This window comes from Chelonoidis abingdonii, chromosome 4 (genome assembly GCF_003597395.2).
Source record: "Chelonoidis abingdonii isolate Lonesome George chromosome 4, CheloAbing_2.0, whole genome shotgun sequence".
In the NCBI taxonomy this organism is placed as follows: domain Eukaryota; kingdom Metazoa; phylum Chordata; order Testudines; family Testudinidae; genus Chelonoidis; species Chelonoidis abingdonii.
Genome location: NC_133772.1, coordinates 82,395,906 through 82,408,864, shown reverse-complemented (window position 1 = coordinate 82,408,864; position 12,959 = coordinate 82,395,906). Strand labels below are relative to the sequence as shown.

At 40.4% G+C, this 12,959-nt stretch overlaps 3 protein-coding genes across 4 annotated transcripts in view; 2 read left to right on the top strand and 1 right to left on the bottom strand.

Annotated features, from left to right (window-relative positions):
- The window catches only part of ARG2 (arginase 2), a 32,871-nt gene extending 30,974 nt beyond the window's left edge, over nucleotides 1-1,897 (top strand). Inside the window, exons 7-8 of the mRNA XM_032774755.2 lie at nucleotides 121-257; nucleotides 1,692-1,897. Coding sequence (XP_032630646.1) covers nucleotides 121-257; nucleotides 1,692-1,897 — 343 coding nt within the window. The remainder of the gene's footprint in view (nucleotides 1-120; nucleotides 258-1,691) is intronic.
- Nucleotides 1-12,959, top strand: part of LOC116821488 (retinol dehydrogenase 12-like) — a 64,270-nt gene that overhangs the window by 13,676 nt on the left and 37,635 nt on the right. The window lies entirely within an intron of this gene.
- VTI1B (vesicle transport through interaction with t-SNAREs 1B) overlaps nucleotides 93-12,959 on the bottom strand; it is a 31,762-nt gene continuing 18,895 nt past the window's right edge. For both annotated transcript variants that reach the window (XM_032774758.2, XM_032774757.2), the window contains 4 exons: nucleotides 10,418-10,609; nucleotides 7,470-7,643; nucleotides 4,399-4,460; nucleotides 93-2,420 (listed from right to left, as the gene is read on the bottom strand). In XM_032774758.2, coding sequence (XP_032630649.1) covers nucleotides 2,324-2,420; nucleotides 4,399-4,460; nucleotides 7,470-7,643; nucleotides 10,418-10,600 — 516 coding nt within the window. In that variant the 5' untranslated portion in view covers nucleotides 10,601-10,609 and the 3' untranslated portion in view covers nucleotides 93-2,323. The remainder of the gene's footprint in view (nucleotides 2,421-4,398; nucleotides 4,461-7,469; nucleotides 7,644-10,417; nucleotides 10,610-12,959) is intronic.

Genomic DNA, 12,959 nt, shown 5'->3' with positions numbered 1-12,959 from the left:
TAGTTTTTAAACAATAGGGAAGTGAAAATAAGAACTTGGTTCTAGTGTGCTCTGAAGTACATTAGGTCCTGACCACATAAGATAGCAAAATATCAAGCCACCAATTTTATTTTTCTGCAGGGGACAAAGACCAATTCATCTGAGCTTTGACATTGATGCTTTTGATCCTTCACTGGCTCCAGCAACAGGGACGCCTGTTTTAGGTGGATTAACATATCGGGAAGGCATGTACATTACAGAGGAAATACACAGTACAGGTAGGCATCAACCAGCAGTGTTTGATTAAACCCAATTATCACACAAGCCTCTTAACCAAGAGCTAGTTCTCTTTACAAGAAGTTGAGACATTAACAGGTCACCTTAAACCAGATCTGCATTTCAAGTTGCTTCTCTGTAACCAGACTGACAGGACTAAGTAGTAAACTTTACATCAATGATTTTGAAGGGGCATGGTACAGTAGATCAGAATGCTATAGGTCCCTACTTTATTTAGCAATGAATAGATAGGCCCAGACTTTCGGAACTTGACACATGCATGAATGACCAGTTTTACATCAATATTCCTTTTTTGCATAAGTGTAGTAACTGCATATTACAAATGGTTACACCTATTTTGTACATACCCAGTTCTAAAAATCTGTCCCTCAGCTTGCAAGTGATCCTAAAACTCAGGTTCAAGCTTCCACTAGGGGAAAAAAACTTAGAGAAGAATGCTAACCTGGTAGTCAGCACCTGACAATCCACTGATCACTCTTGCTTCCATGAATGTGACATACTTGTTCTATCCCAGAACACCAGTCCTGCTAAAACAAGACTCAGCTATGCACATTTTAACAAATTTTAAAGGTACCATAAGCTTTTCAGAATGGGGTGAGGACCTCACTTTAGATATTAAATCCACTTATAGTTAAATGGCTTATGTTTCTTAGGACCTTTGCTCACAAGGGATTGTTACTGTTCCTTGTTTGACAATCTTAACTCTCCAGCTAGATGTGCTCATATACTGTGTTCTGGACAGATCTGGAGCAGTGTTGAACCTAGGCTACAGGCTCAATAATAGTCTGGTAAAATAGCACTGGCTACCTTGTCCACCTAAGACCTTTGCTGTATAACTGCTAGACATTGAACTGAACCACTGATTCCCATAGTTGAACTCCAACAGCATAGCTGAAATGCCAGTAGCTACTTTTGGAGGAAGAGAAGCTGAACAAATCTCCCTCATTTTAAACTTCTATGGTTGTAAGATCTTTTAGAATGTAAAGAAGCGTTGCTTTCTTGAGTCTACAGCAGCTCTTAGACAGTTCTCACTCTGTTTCATTGCTGTATAATCATTGTACTGCTGCTTGGGCAAGGTGTGGAGGTGGTACAGTTGCTGGTCATAATACTACCTCCAACAACATATGAGGCCCCAGGGACCTCCCCGTTCTGTTCTTCAAACAGGTTCAATATTCACATCTGCTAGCCAGAAGCAGCCTTTGACCAAGATCCACAGACAACACTGTGGTTTGGAATTCTAGCACTTGGGGATGGACTTACCTTTTCCCAGGGTGTGTTGAAGTGCATAGATGGGGATATGAGCCTTGAGCTACTTGGTGACTAGAAGAATTCAAGCTGCCCTGGTTCTGGGTGTGTATCTTGCTGGACTTCTGTTCCTGCTATTTGATGGGTTGTTACTTTTTTTTTTCCCTTAGGATTGCTTTCAGCTGTGGACTTGGTTGAAGTAAACCCATTGCTTGGTGCCTCGCAGGAGGAAGTGAACGCTACAGCCAGTCTTGCAGTGGATGTGCTAGCAACGTGCTTTGGGCACACAAGAGAAGGAGCACATACTGTTTTTGATGAACTCCCAACACCTAATTCACCAGATGAATCAGACAGTGAGGAGCAAGTGAGGATTTAGGACCCCCAGATGGTGGAAGACACTTCACATTGGGCATTCCAGGGCTCTCCTGAGGCACTTGAGTGACTAGATTAATGGCTCTGTCAAACACTTGGAGTGTTTTTTTAAAGAGATTAGTTTTCTTCATTTGACCAATAACTACTGTATGATATAAGTTTTATTCATTTAGTCAATTAGAAGTATAAATTTAGACAAGTAATAAAATACTTGTTGTTAGTCTATTACCATTACTTCAGTCTTAGTATTTTCTTTAACCACCATGTCTTTCTAGAGTCAGTACAGTAATTCAGTTGAAAATGCTGTCAGTACCTGACAGCTCAACCAGAGGACTTCCAACTGGAATAGACATCTCATTCACTTCTTCTGGAGCTATGCCAGTGCATAATCCTTGATACAAAGGGGAACACCCATCTGGGCTGTGCAAGCTCAGCTCTTGCGGAAGAACTTGTAGTACACCACACCTCCTAGGATGGCTAGTTCCAGGATGATGATGACAGATAGCAGCAACTTGTTAGTCATAACTCTAGAAAAAGAAAAGGGAGTTTGGGCTCATACGTGGGTCTTGAGGAACTGTAGGACTATCCTACTGCATATGCCCCAGTCTGGTTTAAAAACATTTATGCAGCTACTCCAGCTTAAATTTCTGCATTAGTTTCATTGGTAGGATCTAAGTTACCAAAAGTTGATTTAGCCTTTATTACTTAGAGTACTTCTGTTGTGAAGAATTATCCACATAGTTCTCAAAGTAGGGACTAAGCAGAGCTTCCTCTACTAAACACAGCTTTCCAACAGTTCTCTGGGACTTCTGTTTACATTCTCCATTTCACTACTTGCAGTGGTGCAGCATTCTTTTTACCCCCTCTCCATCCATGCCAGCTAGTGAATATTTCTCACTAAGATGGACAGGACTACCTCATGTTCACTCATTAAGTCTGTTAGGTCAGTTATTTATTGGGAGTAGAGATCCCCAAGTAGGACTTAATGCCAAGACCACATTATTGTGCATTTATTTGAAACAGCATAAGCCACTAAATGTATTGGCCTCTGAACAGCAACCCATTTTACAAGAGTGTCCTCTAATATCTTTCGTCAAAGACCATTTTGGCAGTCTTGCAATATCTATAGAGTCCAAGGCTAGCAGGGAGCAGTTGGTAAACTAATCTGACTTGTATAACAAAAGGCCATAAAGTTCCCTAGCATACACTTATACTAATTCTTTCCCCAAACTATTCGTTATTATGGTCACTAAAGTTCATGTCAAGTACAGTTTACAGAGATGATGAAAGCAGATAATCAAGAACTCACTGCATCAGAGGGTAGCCATATTGTACCCTTTAGAAGAATTACTAGTGGCAAGCTGTAATTCAGTAACAGGTTAAAAAGTTGACTCTTTCCCTTAGGTCCATGAGACAACTTCAGCCCCCCTAAAAAACCCAAACCACCCACCAGCCTAAAAACCAAATCAGTAGGCTGTTTGGACCACCACAAGCTTTGGTAAAAAAGTTAGTTTAAGAAAACTAGTCAATTTCAATAAAAGAAAGTTAATGGCATGTGCTAAGGCCCCCAGTTAGCACTGGTGTTCTGCTCTAGAATAGAAGGTTGATGAGAGACATTTTTAATAAGCACATCAATGATTCAAGAAGAGAGGAACCAACAAACCTAAGTAGTTAGGCACCATGTAAGTGCAAGGTAACACTATGAATTGACACAAGAACTATGCATCCAGTGGTGATAGCTTAAAAAGGCTGCTCACTATGCAGAAGCAGTCAAAAGCAAACAATGTGTTAGTAGGGGATAAAATAAGAAGCATTCTATAAGTGTATGGTACACACTGCCCAGGAATACAGTTGTCAGCTTGTTCTGGATCTCAACACCCTTTTGACATAAAGGAAGAGATTAATGGACTAGGGTAGGTAAGACTATATGGGAAAAGGTTTTAAGCCTATTAAATGAACAATGGAGTGCCACTCAAGTTTAACTATTCCAAAAGGGAAAAAAAATAGTGAAAGTAAGACAGCTTAATTTCCACTTTGCTTTTAGCTGTGACACTGAGTACCCTTCCCAGACCAAGGAGCTCTTTGTAGCTCCAAAGCTTGTTTCTTGCCAACAGAAGTCATCTAATGAAATATTACCTTTCCCAGCCTTGTGTGTCTAATATTCCTCAGGGAATAGGTATTGAAAGACTCCACAACACTTATAGAATGTAACTGAAATTTGCCCAAATAAATGGGCTACAGTCTCTCTCTCGTCTATCTAAAATCCCTCAGCAGCTCCAGCTGTTACAGTATTCTAAATTTCCTTTGCTGTGTGCTGTAAAATTGCTGCCCTATTCTATCAGAGGGTACTGGGTGATGCAATTCCTGTCCAGTAATTAGTTTTCTGGTTGTATCCTACTTTGAGATTTAGAAGAAAGGCATAACAACTGTGTGGGATTGGTTATTGTTGGAGGCGAGCATTGCTTTAAAGTTTTAAAAAATAAGTAAATTCATCACACTACTCACCTTTTCGACATGGAACGCAGGATCTTACGGGTTTTGCTTAAGTTTTCGCTTGTGTTCACTAACTACAAAGAAAAACATGTTAGTTTCCACTTATTCTGAAGGGAAATATGAGGCACAGAGTCAAACCTTGTACTCTGACGCACAGTTTGCCAGCAAGTGGTTGAGGGCACAATGAATTAAGCAAACAAAAGATTAAGTTCAAGAAGGACCTTCCTGTAATCTTAATGCTCAGACAGCATTGCTGTTCTAAGCATCACCTAAAAGATAGGTCTCAGGTGAGGAACAGCTGCATAATACAGGAGGTTGCCTGTCAATGTTCATTTGTGATTTCTCAAGCCAGGGATGTCTCAAGTGTGGTCAATGGCCTCTCCAGGACCAGAGAAAAGCAATAGCATGATTTGTCTAAAATACTGAGTTTGGTAAGTTTTCTGATAACATCCAATTGGAACAGACTATCACCACTGAAAACTGCTGAGGGACTATTTTTTTTTTTTTTTAATACAGGAGGCCATCTAGTGTGAGCAGCAATGTATCATGTCAGATGCTACCTAACAGGGTCATGTGGGGAGCTTACTCCCTCTTCCATATTATTTAAGATAAACAGAGCATTAGTGACATATGAGAGGCTACAATTTTGGAAATGGCAGTGAGGAAACAAAAGGTTAAGAGAAAGATTTAATACATGGGCAGAAAAGGAGATGTGTAACTTTCAACTAACAGATTAACTCATCTAGGACAGTCTTTACACTATTCAGTCAACAAGCAGTTTCTAAATCACCTAGTAAGAAACAAGCAAAACAAATTAGGGTTATATTTTAAAAGCTGTCATATTATAAACAACTCAGGTTTGTGCCTGAGACTCATAACCTGTGGTAATTAACTTTCAGTATAAAATTTGGTCAGTCCTGTTCCAAAAGTTCAAGGTGTGTGTGTGGGTGAAGATGGGTTGTGAGGGAAGTCAGACCAGTTGTCTTTATTGAGTCAAACTAGGGTTTGTCTACACTAGCACTTTTGTCAGTCAGGTGTGAAAAAACCACACCCCTGGCTGACATAAGTTTCACAGACAAAAGTGCCAGTAAGGACAGCACTATGGTGGCAGGAGAGCATCTCCTGCTGCTCATTGGGGGTGGTTTAATTATGCCAGCAGGCAAGCTCTCTCCCACCAGCATAGAGTAGCTACACAGGAGACCTTACATTGGTACAGCTGCTATAAGGTCTGTAATGTAGACATAGCCTCAGAGCCACTTGCCCTCCATTTACATTCACAAGCACCCTTGGTAAACGGATCTATTTATGCCCAGGCCTTCAAAACCACACTCCTTGCACCTAGTGCTTTCACAGAAATCAGGGAGTACAGATGATCAAGCAAACAAGATGTGGTTCAAGCCTATTGATGCCAACATTAGCACCTGTTATTCTTCCATGAGTGGAATTCACTCATTTCACACAAAACAACGATATGACTCCTATTAGATCCTATGTAAAAAAGGATTTGTGATGGCGGATCTGTACCATTCTGCCTGCCAAGAGTCCCATTTTTAGTACCTTTTACATAGTTGCAAATATCCCCTGCTCACAGTTCCAGGAGAGTCCACAAGTCCATTTAAAAACAGTTCTAGACTTCAGCTCTTTGTTAAGGGCGCATATGCAAAAAGAAAGTGAGCTTGTATTTAGTACTATTTCAGTAGTGGGAACAGCACTCTAGAAATGCATAACTCCTTGAACAAGTTTAATAGGATGGTATATCCAAAGGACTATATTAACTCTTAGCTTCAGAAGAAAGTAGTTATGACAGATGCAATGTTTCGAAAACGGAATATTCAGGTTATTGGATCAACTTTATAAATGTTGTACATCTTTATAGGCTGGCTATTGATTGTATTCCTGGACGAATGGATGGTTCCTGTCGGAACTATCGTTAGAAGGTAGTGATGACTGTAAATTCCCAATGCTGAAGCAATTCAGGTAACAGGACTTTTGAAGTTTCGCCTCTCAGGAAATAGCCTATGCTGGTTTGACCTGATTCAAGAGGCCTGCTGACAGAGCTATACAGACAGCCCTACTCTGGGAGAGGGAGTCACTCACATTAAATCCAAGTTCTGATATGAAACTGGGATGACAGGTAAATGTACACTTTGAGCTACAGGTGCGATTCCCAGCTTGAAGACCTACGATTAAGCCATCATGCTAAAAATAGAAATGTAGGTACTGCAATGCTGGATTCTGTTTGTTCTTATGCATCAATATATTGGTTTACCAAGTTTCCATTACTTTTGTGCAAATCTACTGAAGGCAACAGAAATGCAGCTAAAGATCTAATGAATCTTCATTACTAGTGATACTACTTGGAAATAACCAAAGCTCAACTGTGCACAGGCTTAGTTTGCAGAACTAGAGGTAAGAACACATCTTCGCTTGTTAAGTGAGCAAATTTGGTACAGAGATCCTAGACACAATGACTGGATCAGAGTAGAACTGCACTTTGACAATGGTTCACTCAGAAAAGAAAGGCTTCAGTGTTTAGAGTCTTAACTTTTAGATTAAGTTTACATAGTTTAAAACCACTATTAATAGTTTACATTATTAGTTGTTAGGCTAGTTCCTGCCTTAGCCCCAGGGAGCTGGAAGAGAACTATTGGGTAATCTAGCCCATTTCATCCACATATGAAGTCAGGTTGAAAAAATAAAAAAAACTAACGGATTTAGCCTCTTCCATTTGCATCACACACTCAGGGTGACAAAAATGACTCATGTTTAAACAGGATGCGGTCACTAGCTCAGGACTCAAAGCCAAACTGAAATGAACTCAAATTCCACTTCACAGTTTATTCCTGGTAACAAAGTGCTCTTTATGATGGAAATTTATGGACTGCTAGGCTGAACAAATGGGGGCAATTTTTTATTTGTCAGTCTACAGTCCTCCATCCTAATAACTGCTCCTTCTTCCCACATGTCCATATCACAGCTTTCATACTCAGTAAGTAAAGCACCCAGATCTCCATAGATGCTACCATTCCCAGTAGATTAATGCCAGGCTGTTATGTTACGGTGCCAACAGCTTTTACACTCACTCTGCTTTTGGTGCGTTCCAATTGCTCTCGCTGGTCCCCAAGTTCCTCGATTATCTCTGTACCTATCTGATCCGTCTCTGCAGCGATCCGGTGTGAACGGTCAATGCTCTGAGTGGCTCGGTTCAGGCTCTCTGTCCCCTGGAGAAGCAACCCCCTCTGCAACTGCAAATGAGTCTAAAAAAATAGGTGTTACTGTTTAGCTATTAAATAGGGGAGCAGAAACATACTGGCTTCTGATAGATTCTAGAATTGAGACGCATTGCTTTATAGACCATGTGCCTATAACAGTGACAAGGTCCGTTTATGTTAATAGAAGCAGACAAATCAATGTTTGAAAATATATAGTATGTCAACTCTGTATTACGTAATATTAGCCCTTACTATAGATTATTTACCTGCAACATTTCTACAGAATAGGGAGGAAGCTAGAGTTAAATATTATAAACTACAGTAAAAGGAGGAGGAAAGAACAAACTCTCTCGCTACAAAGTTAGAAGAGCCAAAAAACAGATTTAAAGACAGATTTCCTTTATATTCTTAACTACAACCATAAAATGCAAGTAGGTCACTGCTAGAGACTGAAATACGGAGCAAGAGATGCTGTTCTATAATTTAGGTTCATTTGATTTTCCCATCTTAAACTCAGTTGTGCCCCACTCCCTCAGAATCAGACTGGAACTGGAGCAGAGAATTCAGGACCCTTCTTCACTACCATCTGTATCTGTTGAAATATAGGCTTGTTGCATATTACCACAAACTAGAACATTACGAAGAAATCTGTCTCCAATAAATGCAAAAACTAGGACTAAAGCATGGGTTCCCAAACCAGGGGGCGTGAAGAAATTCCAAGGAGGGCGTGAGGCTGCCTGGCCTTTGAGCTCCTGGCCAGGGAGGCTAGCCCCTGGCCCCTCCCCTTCTGTTCCCCCTCCCCTGTAGTTACACCAGCGCACAGGCAGAGCAGCTTGCACCCACCCATCTCCCAGGCTTTCCATTAAGCCAGTCCTGCTGCTCTGAGTAGCCTCGTAAGGGGGTGGGAAGTAGGGGTTCAATAAGGGGCAGAAGGTCCCAGGGGGCAGTCAGGGGACAGGGAGCAGTTGGATGAGGCAGAGATTTAGGGGGGACGGTCAGGAGACAGGGAGCGGGGAAGGAGGGGTTGGATAGGCGTGGGAGTCCCAGGGGTCTGTCAGGGTGTGGGGGTGTAGATAGGGGCCAGGGCAATCAGGAGACAGGGAGCAGGGGGGGTTGGATAGAAGGTGGGGTCCCAGGAGGGGGCAGTCAGGGGACAAGGATTGGGGGAGGATTGGATGATGGTAGAGGAGAGGTGGGAGGCATGACAGTCTCTCAAAAATTAGAAAGGGGACATGATGCTGAAAAGTTTGGGAATCACTGCACTAAAGATAATCCAGCAGCGCGACTCAAGGATAGCAAATATTTCTCTTTAGAAAACCTTTTGGAAACAAGATTTCTTGCGCCCTATCACTTGCATGATTTTAGGGACAAATAAATATGTACTCTAGGAAGCCAAGAAAAAACAAGCTGTAGTTAAATAGAAAGAGGCCTGGGGTAGTTCACACACAATTAAAGTACATTCAAAATAGGGTTAAAAGGATCATCTTAAACCTAGCAAGGACATGAAAAAGGAGTCAACTGAAAGGTTAATCTTAGAGGTAAAGATGCTACATGTGAATGGTCTTAAAACAAACATTCTGGTTAGAAATAAATCTGTCACGTTATCCTTCCTTTAATCTCACTTCCCTCTGCCACTACGGGATACTTACTTAAAAATAGGATCTTTGTTTTTATCTGCTCCTTTTATCCCTACCTTAAGTCATTCCTTCATCTGAAGCATTCACAACTGGTTGCTGTGGAGATTTGTATGAGGTCACACAATCAGAGGATTACATGGGAACAAGCAGCAACAGATGGAATGCCTGGGCTACTAAAATCTTCTTTTTATGCAAATAAGTAACCCAAGTGTCAGAAAGAGAGACTCACTGACCTTGGATCAGAACTGGCTCTCAGAATAGAATATTTTCCTAAACTCTGAAAAAGGCTTTAATCTACCATCCTGTACTAAGGTATTATAAGGGAGGCAACAAATGCATCATGCGGAAATATCCAGATAAATCAAGGATAGCACCTCAGTCTTCAAAGTTTCCTGGCTTCTGTAGTTTTAGATCTGGTGAAAGGTATCCCAAAGACTAAAGTAATCCAACCACAGGACAGGTGCAGGATGGACAGCACCACAAACTTCCCGCACAGATCAGTGTGCCTCAGAGCTTTAAGACTGGAGGTGATTTCAGTCTCCATAGTTCAGTCATACTTTGCCTTTTAACTGTCCACAGTACAACTAACAAATATGGTACTTAAAAGTTTTGAGAGGCCTGATCAATTCGCTACTTAAATAGATGGCCCCTTACGTGTGCCTGGATTATTTAACAGAATTATTTTAAAGCTAGCTTTACCATTGATCCTACATGGTGCATTTAAATATATACATTTCACTCACCTTTGACAGTGAAATGAAATTGGTCATTTAATTTTTTTCCTGCACTACTACAGTTGTGATTTCTGTGCTGAAAGGAATGTTTAAAGAAAGTATTTCAGTATGTTTAATTAAAATTTTTAAGTTTTTAAAAAAATATTGAGCCAAATGCTATTTGAGCATCTCTTAAGAAACAAGTTTGCTATTTTGAGTTTATTCTTTCATTCTTACCAAGTTGACATGCTTTTTTTTTTTAAAAAAGTTCCAGGTACAATTTTCCTCTCATGCAAAATACTCCCTATTATGCAGCTTATGCAGAGTAGGTTTATAGCCAGGTTATCTGAGCTAAGAAACTAAGGAGGGTAAGGTAGAAACACTAGCTATCACAGCTAGCTACAGCTGAAGTCACTTTGTATTACAATCGAGAGTTTTACGATATAGTTAATATCTATTTGACACTCACACTCTGATCATTCTCCATGGAATAGATTCCAAATTTAGTGTCCCCCCGACTTCCAGGGCCCACTCCTAAATCTATGCTTTTAATCTCTCTTTGGAACAGGGCAAGGTCTCTCTTGTAGGTCCGGATTCTGTTCATCATTTGGTTCCGGAAGGACACTGGAGCATATTTCAGTTCTTCCTCCATCTCCCGCAGCTTTAAAGAGAAAAAGTAGTTATAAAAGTACCACATTCATTCTATTAATATAGAGGGGTATTCAAACTATGCCCAACCCCAAGCTGTACTTGCAACTTGACAGGAGTCCAAGGGATGAACCTCTTTTGTGAGGAAGAACATTGTAGTTGCCCTCATCGAATACAGAGGTGCAGCAGCACACAAATCTACACGTCCCAGCAGCTGCTCGGCTCAAGATGGAGTGCTGCATAGCAGGCCAGGAGTCTCCACAAGTCACACCTTCACATAAATATATGGGACAACCAGATTACATGATTCCACAGGCCTCATTTTGTCCAACCCACATCACAGGGTTCGTACTGTGTTAAACAGTCTTCCCTCAAGAGTCCAAAAGTTAACAAGGTAAGTCCCAACAGTATCACAGATATTCTCTGAATTAAGATCTCAAGTTTACAATTTCATTTCTTAAGGTGAAAATATTTTGAAAAAGTCATATTTGTCAGTACTATGTCATCAGTACCTTCCATAATTTGATTTGTATTGTTACTCACCATCCCAATAAGAACAAGAGAATACTAAGACATTGGTATACACGTGTACTCTGGTACACAACATGGATTGGGGAATGATTCAATGAAAGAGACTAAAGCCAAAATTATACGGTTGATTTTCTATATAACATTTTGATAGTTGTATTTTGTCCTGTTTCACATTCTTTAAACAGTTTTACGTTGGTGTCAGGTTCAGGTTTCCAATTAGGTTTAGGTTAGGTTTCCAATCACATCTACACAAGCGGACAGGCCATCAACCAAACTTCCTGATCTAAACTCTGAGGGGTTCAGTACCATCTCTAAATAAGATGTGAGACTAAAGTTAGGTGAATAACTGATTTTTCAGTTTGCTGGTAGTTTCCAAAAGGTGTTTTTTTTTGTTTTTTTTGTTTTAAGATGAGGAGGGGGGCCCCTCAACCAGAAATTTTTTGGAATGTTGGGCAAATCAAAAACATCAACAAAAATTTCATTTCTGGTCAAACAAAATGCTTCATTAAAAAAAAAAAATTGTCCAGTTCTATTTTGAGCCCTGAGCAGGAGCGTACAGATTTATGGATCTCTACACCATAATCCTTTGATGGATCAGGAAAGAAAGGCAATTACTAGAGATTCATAGTTTAAGGCCAGAAAGGACTATTAGATCATCTTGTCTGATTTCTTGTATATCACATGCCATTTCACCCTGTTACCCCACATTGAGTCCAATAACTTGTGTCTGGCTAGAGGATATCATCCAGAAAATCCTCCAGTCTTGATTTGAAGATATCAACAGATGACAAATCCACCACTTTTTCTAGTAGTTTGATTTTCAAATCTACTGTGTCATATTTCAGAGATTCAAATAAACATGATTCTTAATAACTACAAAAACTCAAATGCTATATTATCTCAAAATATACGGGGTCAAAAAAACTTCTGGATTGTCCTGTGATGGACAATGCACATCGAGGCTAATGTCAATGAAATATGCAATCCATATATCTGGTACAGCAAGCTATTGCACCAGTGTAACTGACCACATCTGCAAAGCTATATGGTGCAGTAAGTGGAGTTTAAAACATGTATGTGTTCCCATAGGAAGAACCAGTGAAGAGCACTGGGACATATATGTATACTTAAAGAAATAAAATGTTAAAAAGGTCACCATTACATAATTATGGAGCAGAAGACATTTTAAGCCTATAATGTTATTTGTTTGGGGTTTTTTTAAGCTGTAAAGACATTTTTGCATTGCTTTACCTCTTCTGTTGCCCCAATAATCCTGTATCGCAATGCTCTTCTTTGAATGGCTCTGCATATTCACACTTATGAGTATTGTGCCACCTGGTGCTACCTAATGGTAGAATCTTCTCCAAGCAGTGCCCATTAGAATGCACATGCACCCTCTTCTACCCACTCCTCAGCATTTCCAAACATTCTGAGGGCGAGGCTATATAAGGGGCCCAGCACCCTCTACCACTTCAGTTCCTTCCAGCTACTGTACCAGACAGAAGTGAACCACTCCAATCCATCTTTGGATCCAGGGTTTTCTCCACTGTAGTACCAGATAACGACATAAAGAATTAAGTGTAATTTTTAGTACAGAAATACATTTAGATAGTTTATATAGTTGGTGAGATTCAGTTCCCTGTAATAGCTGAACAGAAGAAAAAGCCAAGATTTAAGAGATCTGCTTGGTGCCCACCTGTCTTCCTGGAGACAGTGTGATGCATCCTGGAGTACACAGGCTTGTAAGGCACCTCACCACTACCTCCCCTTAGAGCTGGGGTTTTCACAACAAAAATTTTGGTGGCTTCAGAGTGTGGTCACCAACTCTTGCT